The sequence below is a fragment of the Microchirus variegatus genome (genome assembly GCF_963457635.1).
Source record: "Microchirus variegatus genome assembly, chromosome: 16".
Taxonomy (NCBI): domain Eukaryota; kingdom Metazoa; phylum Chordata; class Actinopteri; order Pleuronectiformes; family Soleidae; genus Microchirus; species Microchirus variegatus.
The window spans coordinates 12,660,606-12,673,348 of NC_139817.1; the positions used below are offsets into that span (position 1 = coordinate 12,660,606).

At 41.9% G+C, this 12,743-nt stretch overlaps 1 protein-coding gene across 1 annotated transcript; it reads right to left on the reverse strand.

Annotated features, from left to right (window-relative positions):
- Window positions 1-3,577: 3,577 nt before the first annotated feature.
- Window positions 3,578-9,818, reverse strand: tbx3a (T-box transcription factor 3a; the record flags this gene model as incomplete). Its single annotated transcript, XM_083903196.1, has 7 exons — window positions 3,578-4,030; window positions 5,007-5,677; window positions 6,237-6,394; window positions 6,848-6,924; window positions 7,731-7,877; window positions 8,309-8,576; window positions 9,427-9,818. 7 exons carry the CDS (start codon window positions 9,816-9,818, stop codon window positions 3,578-3,580), a joined length of 2,166 nt encoding a protein of 721 aa, XP_083759322.1.
- Window positions 9,819-12,743: the final 2,925 nt, after the last annotated feature.

Consider the following 12,743-nt stretch of genomic DNA (forward strand, 5'->3'; position numbering starts at 1 on the left):
GTCAAAATGTCATAAATACTATATTTTTCAGTTCCAGTCACTGTGATCTGTACGTTGTAATGCAAATGTGTACATAGTAAATGTAGGTGTAATACAGTTGAATTATATTATATTATATTATATTACGTTATTATTTTACTGGTCTGGCCCACTTTAGAATCAAATTGTGCCGTTTGTGACCCCCGAACTAAAAAGAGTTGGACACTCCTGGATTAAATTTTAAAGATCACAAATTAGATTCATGTTTCCACTCTGCTTTTAGTAAAAATGCAATAATTGAAACATTACAGTTGTCTTTTGTTTGTACATGAAGTACTTGCTGCTCTCTTCTCCTAAAAAGAAAACATAATTTAGTCATTTTCTGGATTTAAAACCTTTTGAAGATTCATTGACACTGTAGTCTAATTGTTTAGCTCACACTGCAGCGGATGCTCGTGTTACCTCTGGATTACATAATCTGATTTTACCATGTTCAATTGATACCAATCTGTGTCGATTAGAAAAGTTTAGCCACTAAACAACCTTGTCAAATGTCAAGACAGTAGTGACACAGTCGACGCTCTCCCACTCGTCCATGTTTCTCCACTAGGGGTCGCAACTGACCTGTAACATCCTCTTTACAGTTACAGTAACCTGTTGGACAGACGGATCAACACACAACACTAGAATTCCACTTTCTGGACAACCGTCAGCAGTCCAGTCGTGAATGGAGGATTTATTTTGTAGACTGAAGCACATTAATTGCAATGAGGAGATAAAAATGCGCAAATGAAATACCCAACAAAATCACATAATAAGTGGAGTCTCTATTGCGAATCTGCAGGTGCGCAGATGAATTTAGAATGTATTTTTTTTATATATATAATAATCAGTATACTTAATACTATAATGAATGGCGGATTGGTAGCACTGAGTTTATTCTTATTTATCTTCTGTCAGATATTAATTTAGGGCTTGAGGACCAAACTGCCCTTTCTAAAAACCTGTGCGTCATCCTCTGCTATCAGGCAATGAAGCGCACACTGGTTAGGATGCAAAATGAGCACGAGCGTTTATCTGAACCCGAGGTTATGGAGCAGATTAAAAATGTTTGGCCACAGTCCACGCGCACAGAGAGTCGACAGAAGCTATGTGATCCAGTCACCTTTTTTTTTTTTTTTTTTTTTTTTTAAATCTCTGACCTGTCTCTGAGTTGTCACCTCGGAGTTGTCCTTTGCTTTCTTTCCTTTTCCTTTTTTTTTTTTTTGCTGCATGTGCAGTGTTCATAAAAAGCCTGTGTTGTAACCGCTTGGGGGCGTCCCACCTCGGCGCGATTACAGACGCATTGTCGCCTTCCGTGCAATAAAGTGGAAGATATGCCCGTGGAAGGCGCCAGGTGAGCAATAAGACGGAACAATCGGGACAGCTTGTGTCATGTTTACACCTATTCACTAGCGCCAGGTTTGCTACACATTAACCAGACAATATACAAATAAAGATAGGGTGTTGATAAACTCCTGACTCGAGGTGCAATAGAGAGAAGTCATCAAGGAATGATATGGCCTGTCCAAGTTTCACACTATACACTTCAGTCAAGGCTCATCGATTCACCGCAGAGTCAGATTCATGCACTCACTTTTATAGAAAATGTATTTCAGTTCCAGCATCAGGAGGGAAGCTCACACTGTGAGCGACCTCCAACTGTGATTTTCAGAAACATCGTTATGATTGCCTCAGTTGTGACCCCTTAGAATTATTTCAAAATAAAATGTAATCATGCAAACATAATCTCCTCACCAAAATGTATCAGACAAGTCCTTATTAAGGAAAAAAAACGCACACTTATTGCGCATGGCCTCTTCTTCAGGTGTGAATCCAGGTATAATCTATATGTCTGAGGGGATTATCTCACTCTAGACTGGGATTAAATAGGCCTTTATGCGATCAGAGACATCATTCAGTCAAACTGTCTACGAATCACTGCTTCACTCTCTCTCTCATCCAGTGTCATTCTTAGATAATCTAATTGATTTTGTACAGGAGATAATCCCTGTATTAGTGGCCCGTATTAATGACGGGATTAGGCGAGGGAACACATACACACACACACACACACACACACTAAAAAAAAGCGGCATTTCAATGTTTTATTGAAACTTTCAAGAACACGATGTTGATGTTGTAAACTAGACATAACTCCAATACAACATAACCCACTGACAACTTAAGAAACACAAAAGAAACCTTCATATTTTTCGATAATGCGGCACTTTGACGATCATTTCGCAAAGTATTTCTTTTTAATAGCAGAAAACAAAATAGTCCACTTTTTTGTCACACTCCAACGACACCTCTCTCTTTTTTTTTTTGCTCTTCTTTAAAGAAAAATAAGAAGAACATTTTTCTTTTCTTTCAAGCCATTGGTGCAGTGCGTTGTCGCGTTTTCGTTCTTTTCTTTTTAAAAAACAGTAGCACTTTAACACACGAGGACAACAAGTGAAAATACAATGGCACATGAGTGTGAATAACTATCAGTGGATATTGTTTTTTTGGGGGGGGGAATAAAGTCCATATTTTAAGAAGAGGGGGTATAAATGCAGATGGCAACCAAGTGATACCAAATGATAATTGCGCACAAACTGTTTTTTTTATTTTTATTTTTTTTACACAGGTATATCGAGAATAAATTAAGAACAGATCCCTAGAAACTACTCAGTTGTATTTACACGAAATAACAATATGAAATAATTACATAAATATTTTATATATTCTATGTACACCTATAATCATGACTACCTTTTTGTTTTTTATTTTTATTTTTTTTATTTTAAGTATTTAAATTTCTGCTTCCCTTTGCCTGTTGGACATTTGGGGTCAATCCCGCATGCTATGAGCCATTTATAGTCTCGGAGCATCAGTCATTCTGATATTAAAATAGCATGGAAATAATAATTAAAAAAAAGCTTCAATCCAATTAAAGGTGGTATGTTAAATATATATGAAAAACAAAGTGTTTTCCAGATTTTCCTTTAAATTTGTTTTGTTAGGGGGAATCATGCAAAATTTGGCCAATTTTTTTATGAAAAATAGTGTACAACAAAATACAGCAGTCTGTAAACGGTAGTGGGTTCAAATCAATTCAGAGTGCATACAAAAAAAATAATAATCACGTTTTCTCCTCAAGTTGGGAGAAAGGACACAGCAGCAACTTCTCCCCAAAACCTGTAAGTCACACCCATGCCAACCTTTTTTTTTTTTTTCAGTTTCAATACTTGTACGGTATTCAAATGACAGGATTAAAAAGTGTTGTTTAAGTTAACAAAAAATAGAAAGATGGAGATAAAAGACGAGGGAGAAAAAGAACCATACATATCAGGTGTGTATTTTTAACCAAAGTGCATTTCAGAAACTAAAACGTCCAACAGTTTCTTTTTAAGTTTTTTTTTTTTTCTTTTCAAAATCTGCATTAGAGGCAAGAAGTGTCGAAAGTAGTGTTTCTTCTTTTTTCCAACAACATTGAAACGAGAAGCGTGTGTATGTGTGTGTGTGTGTGTGTTTTGTTTTAAAAGGAGAGAAAAACATAATAACAAATACGCTCCTATGGGGACCCGCTCCGTGGCCTGTCCTGATTTGAGTCCAGTCCACTGACCAGGCGCTGGATGCTCTGCAGCTCGTTGGCGGCGTCTTTTTCCGCGCAAGTTTTTGGGGACATGGAGATCGAGCCCGAGTGGCTCGTCACCTCCGACGTGGAATCCAGGGTGACGCCGGGGCTCCCCGGCACGATGCCGTCTCCCTTCAGGTCGACACCGCCCGCCATGGACGACGCCATGGACGACGCCATGGACGACGCCATGGCGGTGGTGAGCAGAGTGCTGTCCGGTACCGTCATGGGGAGGGAGTAAGGGCTGTACCTGAGTCGGGGGCGCACCGCGTTCAGGAAAGGATGTCGGTGCACGGACGATGACGCAGCGGCGGATGAGGCTGCAGCGGCTGCGGCCATGTACGTGTATGGATAGGGGAACAAACCGCCGAACGGAGACATTGCAATGCCCTGTGGAGACAATGAGACCGAGTGTGAGGCAACAGGCTTGTGTTATATACAGTATATACACACACGTTATAGTAAATGTACAGAAAAAAGTGTGCAAATGGAGAGTTTTATCAGGCGCATTCATCGTGGAACAAATGCGTAAAATGTGAAGCATTTCCTGAGCTTTACTTTCACTTTATAGTCTTCAGCAAATATTTTCCGTCACACACAATCATAACAACATTAGTGATGCATCGTTACAAAGCCAATGGCAGTGTCTGACACTAATAATGGGGCAGCAAAAGCTTGGCCTGATACAAGAAATCCAGGCCCCAAAACTGCCTCCATTCAATCACTATTTTTCCTCCTCCTCCTCCCCAAAAATCTGTCCTTAATAAAACAACCAAAAAAAAAGAATATTCAGCAGCATAACTGAGTCAGCATGTAAACAGCTTTGCTCTGATTGCAGCATAAAAAGCTTTTAGAAGTTCTTCAACAAGCATCAGACGCATTCAGCTCCAGAGACTTGTTCTTACATGGATGTATAGGATGTATAGGATGTATGGCCCATCGTGCATTTACAACCTAGTATAGTTTTTGCAACATGGTCTTTGTCTGTCCTGCTTTAAGAGTGTTAGTTCTATATCTATAAACGCCGAAGAGAGATGTAATAAAAGTCAAAGTATAACTTCATTCGGAAAACTATAGCATGTTTGTCCATAAAACTAAACAAACAATCGCACGCAAACAAACCCACGCACGCACACACACACACACTCTCTCTCACCGTGCTTTTTCTCACACTTGTGTTTAAACACAAGCACATAAACCTAATGAGGAGGACATTAAAGACGTTTGTAATCACACCTAAACTATTAAATCTGGCATGTCGCCTGTAGGCCTGCGAGGCTTTTGGGTGGACTGTACTGCGCTGCAACGATCATCATACATGTGTTTAATGCGAAGCTGCGAGCACGAAAACATTTTTTTTTTTTACCTGCGATGCCAAAACATGCTGCTGCAGATGAAAGGGTAGGCCCGGCGCTCCCGTCAGGCCTTGCGGCGATGATGCCATGCTGGCTGTGTCCATGGTGTTCACCCCTGCCGTGGACACAGCTGCCAATAGTGGCCCCATGCCCGCGGCCATGTTCGAGAACGCGCCTCCCATGTTGAACTGACTGGGGTGCAAAAGAAACGGGTGCGCGCTCCCTAAGTGATTGAAGAACTGTTGTCCCGTGAGACCCGTAGGAAATCCAAAGTTATGCAAGTGGCTGTGGCCCATGTGCACATTGTCCGTCTGAACGCTCAAAGGCATAAAGCTGTCCTTGCTCATCGACCTGCTGCACTCGTCCGTTTTGGCCTGATCCAGACTCGGACTCTTGAGGTCTTCCGCGGAGCGCGTGGTGCTGGAGATGACGGTGACGGGACTCTGCCGCGAGTCCGCCTGGCTCTTCTCAGTCCTGGAGCCGCTGTTGCTGTCCCGCACCCTGTTGCTGCTGCTGCTGCTGCTAGAGTCACTGTTCTTAAAAGGATGCCCCTTGGCCGGACTCGCCTCGTGCTCCTTCCCGTCCTCCGTGGTCGTGGAGATCTTGCTGGAGTCCGGACCGTCTTTGATGTGATGTCCATCTTTGCTCTCGTCGTCGCTGTCCTCGTCGCTGTCGCAGAAATCTGCGCAAGGAGAAGGAGGACATCAGTTGACTTTCTGCACATAATCAGAACTCGTGTAGGAGTAGGAGCAGTATTTGAAATCAATAATAAGAATTATAAAAAAAATCAGACACACATGAGAAGAAAAAAAATCAACAAGATTATAAAAAGGAATCATCATCATCTCCACATGTATGGCTGTCAAGGTATAATCTGGGGTTTGCCAGAATTAGTCATGTGGTTTCTTAGATTATATCCGTTGACAATCAGGCAACAAGATGCTAACTTTCATAACAAATGAATTTACAAAGGAGTATTAGTATGAAGTGGGGTGCGTACGTGCAGTACTGTAGTACAATTCAACATTACCAACATTTAGCAGATAATCCAAAAAACAACAACCATTGATATCCTCTTATGTTGCATGTAATTTCAACCAGGCAAAAAAACCAAACATGGCTGAATTGATCCACTAATATCGTATTATAAACACACCTCGTAAATAATAATAATAAAAAATATAGTTTTTATGACTTCACACACAGCTTGTGTGTCTCACTGTGGGGTCTGCCAGCCTTACCTTTCAGGTGTGGGGGCCCCACGGTTGACACGGCAGGGGACGAGGCCTGGCCGAAGCATTTAAAGGGAGCCTGTTCGCCCGAGGAGTCGTCTGAAGCCCCGTTCTCTCGTTTCTGCTGCTCCTCGTATGAACGCATGGACTGCAGAGCCAGCTGTTTCCTGTGCAGCAGGACTCGCGTTAGTCAGGGGATAATAGGAGGGTGGTCACAGCTCTCGGGTCAGACACAGTATCAGCAGCAGCAGGGTGAATGAATGAATGGTATTATGGGAGCTTATTTTGGGGACTGGCTCACCTGCTGCAGGTGAGAACATATATGTGTTGTATATTTATCTTGGTGCGCCACACTGACCAGTGCAAACACATTCACATTTTTTTTTTAATGTCAGCTTTGGCTTCTTTTACATGTTTTAATCAGGACATTGGAACTGGCAAAGAAAGTCAGCCCTTGCTCCAGGTTCTGTTTCTGAATTTGATCATGAAAACTGTGAAGAGCCAGAGACTCCCTGTGGGTTAATGTGGACACTGTGTCGCTGCTTTAATCCACTGAGATCACGCTGTCTCCATGTATAAATCTGAAGACATCTGGATTGCACTTATCCTCACTGTCTTACCTCTTCTCTCGTCTCCCGTTGCCTGTGTCACGGAATCCTTTGGCAAATGGGTTATGGTCAATTTTCAGCTGCGTAATCTGGGGAAAAAAATGCGTAAATATTAACGAGTGTAATGTCACTTCCCTGCTATGTCTTATTGTTTTAGTCTCACAGTTCTAAAGCTGCAGTAACATGATTTTTGCGTTCCTTATTTTGGCACTCCAATGAAACATGCATTCCCCTCCTCCATTTTAAATAAACTTTTGTTAAACTTTAGTCCCCACACCACTTCCTCTCCACGTCTGGCTGATTTAACCACTGCACATGTGAGAGAGTATAGGGGGGGTGGTTTGGGGTTTGGGACGCCATCATTTCCCAAACATATCAAAGAGCCCAGGAGATGATTTTCATTACGTTTATGTCTTACAGGGGATAAAATGTTACCATGCAGCACAGGCTGCAACAACCAGCCCCTCTTTTTTTTTCTTTTTCTTATTCTTTTTCTCCATTCAACCGCACAGAGTTGACCCTCTTCTTTTTCTAGTCACACACAACCCCCCCAACACACAGCTTTACGCACACACATACACATAGACGTATAGAGGGAGGGAGAGAGAGTGAGAGAGTCTGGGTCTGTGCCAATTTTTTTTTTCTTCCACGTGATTAAATAAAGGGAATATAACCTGTATTACATTCCTTGGAATTATTAATTTCCTACCAGAGGCTGAAACATCATCATCACAACCTTATCACACACACACACACACACACAAAAATGACATGTTTTTATGACAACAAACAGGGAAGTAACTCTTGACAGGGCATAGTATTTTTTTTTTAACATTAAATAACTGCACATGTACTAGTATATATTATTCAGGCTGTGGGTCACCATTGTGCTCACCTTGTCATTTTGATAAGCAGTCACAGCAATGAAATCCGTTTCAGGAAAAACATATGTCCTGAAGGTACTGTACGGGAGTTTGAGAATGTCGTTGGCTCTCACGATGTGAAAGCGAGGCTGATATTTATGCATCGAGTTAAGAATAGTCTGCAACACACAAGCAGAGAGAGAGAGAGAGAGAAAAAAAGAAGAAAATTAGCGCAATATGTTATATTAAACTGACATTTGTTGTCGTTGTTACAGACTACATACACACCCCCAGGCTACATGACATGATTTCTAAAAAAAATAAAAAATGTTAAATTACAAAGCGGCAGATAAATCAGGCAAATAAATAATAAACACTCAAAAACATCCTGGGGATAATTATAGAATAAAATCAATTTGAATACGGCTATAAACAGGGGTGTGTACATAAATACATTCATTTTAATTATGAGGCATGCAGTTCTTAAAAAAATACATAAAAATAAACAATGCTTTCATAAAAAATATAACAGAAGTGTAAATGTGGTTGTGTGTGGTGTATAAGTGTAATTTGGTAAATAAGAAAATTGACATACATTAGTCGAACTTACAAATCCATGCTTGTCGGAGATGTTGTTCGTCAGCTTGAGTTTGTGGAAATTGACGACTTTTGACATCCACTGTTCGCCAGTGGCCGGGCTGTCCGGGTGAATGTACATCCGCTTTGGCATTTCGGGGTCGGCCTTGCCGGCCACCATCCAACGGGAGTTGTGAAACTTGTACCTGCAGTCGTCGGCTGCAACTATATCCATCAAGAGAATGTATTTGGCCTTTTTGTCCAGACCGGTGCACCTCACTTTGAACGGGGGAAACATCCGCCTGTGACACACACAGAGGAAATAATAAGTTAGTGAAGTGATTTAACAAATACATTTATTTTTCATACATAAATACATGGCTTTAACCTTTATCTTTGAGTGTGTTATTAGTACCGTGATATAGACTAATATGTGTTGCTTTTAATTTAATTTTAAGAAAATAATAATAATGTGTCTTTATCTTCTATTTTCTTTAAATTCCTCATGGATGGTGTCTTGATCACACACACACACGCACACGCACACACACACACACACACACACACACACACACACACACACACACACACACACACATTCAGCAGCCATCTTTGTTTAGCCCCACTTTCACTATGATGACGACAATATTTCTCGAGCTCCACAAACTTAAAAGATCTGACAAAGTATACAGTTTGACAATTAACAATGGGCTACATGTAAACAAAGGCATAATTTAAATATTAATATGAGGAAATTAAGACATGGATCTAATAAGTGTGGAGCTTCCTTCCTTTAATAATCTATAACCTCTTGTGTATGAATTAAAATACGTTTATTTTATAAATATTTAACCCAGACTTTGTGAACAAGACTAGCATTAATTCCCCCATTTGTTATATGAATTAACACAAATTACAAATGTACAAATTATTTTTTGTGACATGTTCACATTTTGTTGTGCAAAACCCCTCGGGTAATAAAAATAGTCTATGTGACACTTGTTGTGGATCAATGTAAATAGAATTAATTCAGATACAGGCTATAGAGCGTTATATTATTTATAAAAAAATAAACCCGAGTATTATTAGCTACATCGTTAATTATTCTGTTAGACAGTATATTGGGAAGAAGTCGTCACAAATGTATTTCACCTTCCGGATTTTGTGATCACCATCTCGGTGCCTTTCTTGTGGAAGAGCTCCCAAAGCTCCTTGGCTTCCAGGTGAACTTTAGGATCATCCTCCACCTCCTCCTCAGGCTCCAGAGTCTTGAGAGGCCGGAGGTGCGCGGCCGCGGCTTGATGCCCCAGCGAGGAGAAGTGCAGGCCGGTCTCTGCTGCTCCCATCAGCTGGTCCATGATCGGCTTTCCCAACCCGCCCGGCAGTGACAGGGAGCCGCTGGGAGGCAGCGCCAGCGCCGGGAAGAACGGAGGCTGGTGGCCCAGCATTGCGCTCATGGCAAAGTCCGGACCCCGGTGAGGTATAAACGGATGATATGCCATACTCGATCCCTGTATGACCGGATCTCTCATCAGGAAGTTCATCCAAGAGCGGGCAACAGATGTAGTTGGTGCTGGTTGGATGCGAAACAAATGTTTCGAACAATATTGACGAGTCGCACCGCTCGTGCGCTGGAGGAGCAAATGAAAACAAAAACAAAAAAATAAAAACAAAATGGGGGGGAAACAAAAAACAAATCTGAATTTGGAAATCCCTCTTTCAGTTCTGCACAAATAGAAGTATCCACTTTGTTGGGGGACACGTTGCTGTGAAGTCTCTGCAGTCCTCAGCAGAATTTTGGGTCAAAACTCTGCGCAGAGAAATGCCAAAATGTTCTCCATTAATCTTCTGTGACTTTCTTCAGGGGCTGACGCGCATCGGACACCTCCGAGTCTTCGCTTGTCTTGTGGACATTAGTCGAATTGAACCACTTCGGGTGAGTCACTTAATTGACTGCGGCGCATTCTTTTCTCTGCTGCTGCTGTTTACAATATCGGCATTCCTGTTAAAATGCGTTCCTTCTTATTGGCTCCAGTCCTGCAGCGAGGGCGACGTGTTGAAATATTTCGATAGCGCCGAATAATCCCCCTGCCTTTACTTGCTCCGGACATGCACCCTCACACGCACACACACACTTTATTCCTCCGCTCTCTCTGGCGCGCACACACATTTCAGAGAAAGACGTGTGCAGAGAAAGGAGTCCGCTGACGGCCAGGGAGAGAGAGAGAGAGAGAGAGGGAGGGAGAGAGAAAAAGAGAGAGAGAGAGAGAGAGAGAGGTGGTAAGGTCCCAGCTCCGTGATTTTCCTAGCGCCTCTGTGGCCCATAGGGCTTCATACTGTATGGATGTGCTGCGTGTTACGAGTGGCAGCGCTGCGTTTGATTGGCTCTTTGACGCGTCCGGACCAATTGTGTGGCCGCGGAGGCGTGGTGTTCACAGGTCTGGGTGGAGGAGTGGAGAGAGGGTGGGGGGGGCACAGACTTCAGACTTATAAAAAGGTGTTTGGGAAAACTCAAAAAGGGTTTTTGCCGTGAAACACCCACCCCCGCCCGAGTCGCTGTTGTGTGAATATGTCAACATCGTTACAGAAGTTGCGCTCTCGGTCGATCCGCGCGCCTCAGCTGCAGCAGCAGCAGCAGCAGCGGCGAGGGGTGGAGAGAGCAGAGGAGAGAAGCCGGGGAACCGGCTCTCTCTGTCGGCGAGATGGTTGTGATTTGTCGGGCTGTTTTGACTTCCTTGTCCCGCACGGCACCACAAACTAAAACACTTTTAAGACTCAAATACGGCATTTTACGCATTTGGCTCATATTAAGTAATGTGTCCATTATTTTTGTTTTAAAAGCGTGGAAATTCACACGGGTTTTGTCAAAAAAAATTTTTTTTAACTTGAATCAAAGCTGAGATAAACATGAGCGGATGACGACATGAGCCGTTCATCATGTAATGTCAATAACAACGCCAATGAAACGCTCAATAATTATGATATTCATATATCTGTATTTAAAGAATATCCCAATGATTGTGTATATCAGTTGTATTATATTGTCATGGATACTTTGGCATCTGTAGTCTCTCTTCTCTCCATGAGCCCAATCCGTGGGTGGAAATGCAGTAACTGATGAAACATGATGAACTAATGAAGCTTTTTGGACGAGCAGCAAACTCGTCTTCAACCGTGGTGCATATATTATTATTATTTTTATTATAATAACATTTAGACCCCACTTTGATTTAAAGCCTGATCATCACGCGCCACATGTTTGCACGCAAACAAGCACAGGAGCAGCGTCTGTGAGGATGAGTCCTCGTGTCTGTCTGCCATATCATCACCTCACGTATTATATTTAAAAAAAAAAAAAGCCCGTATGTTTTTTGAATCATACTCGTCGATTATATATATATATAGCGCATTTCCGGCGCAGCTGCTTCTGGAAAACAAATCACTTTTACTTCCAATGCGCCAAGTAGGTGCTTTTAATAATACTCGAATGTTATTTATTATCTCTAAACGGGCAAGAGTTTGTTTTGCACGTCACAGCACGTCTTATTTCTGTGATAATTTCAAAGTCTGCTGCATTCTTTAACCATTCCTGTTAAGTAATTAAGAATAAGATGGTGAAATGGTAATGTATATGTGTGCAGAAGCTCAATGAGGTGAAATATTGCCTCAAGATGTGCACAAAGACAGGCTGCTGCTGCTGCTGTTTAGGGTGCTATTTAACCACAAATTCACAAGTAAACTAGAGAGCAGTGTCCAGTCAGCCACCCTGGACAAACATTGACCATCAATTCTCAGTCAATTGTCTGTCTCTGTCTGATTCAGGCTGTGACCGGTGCTGTGGTGGATCTTAAAGTCCTCCAGGGCAGCAGAGTGAGACCTTTTAGGAAAAAAGAGAAGAAGCAGCAGGCCCATATACACTCTAGAGTCATGTCAGTGTTTTCTTTCACTCACCCCATAATAATAAAAGCTCTCGAGGTGTACATCATCCCAATAGCCTGTTTTATAATATTACATGGTCTGATTGACTTGTTTTACACCTTTCATACAATCCTGTAGCAAGCATTGTTTTTGTGCTCAGAGCTTGAAATAATCACTAATCGCCTTAGGGCTCAAATCGAGAGCCTCTGCGAGCATTAACCTCAATTTAATTCACCGGCACCAGAGAAACCACCGCTGACACGTTTTACAGGTTTTGTTCAGCTGCGGCTCACTTGTCCTTTATCATAATACGAGGAATAATGTCACTGTTTGTCCTGTTTGTTGTGTCTTCTAAAGAAAACTGACCCTCTAACACCTGTGTGTGTGTGTATGTGTGTGTCTGTAAGAGTGGATACTATAGTTTATTCCTCTGGGAGGAAATACAATTATGTCCAAGCGTATGTGTTTCGCGTTCTTGATTTGCAAGAGAAAACAAATGTGGTGTTTGTTGATGAGACACAGCAACGTCTTACTCAATAGAAAAAAGCAAA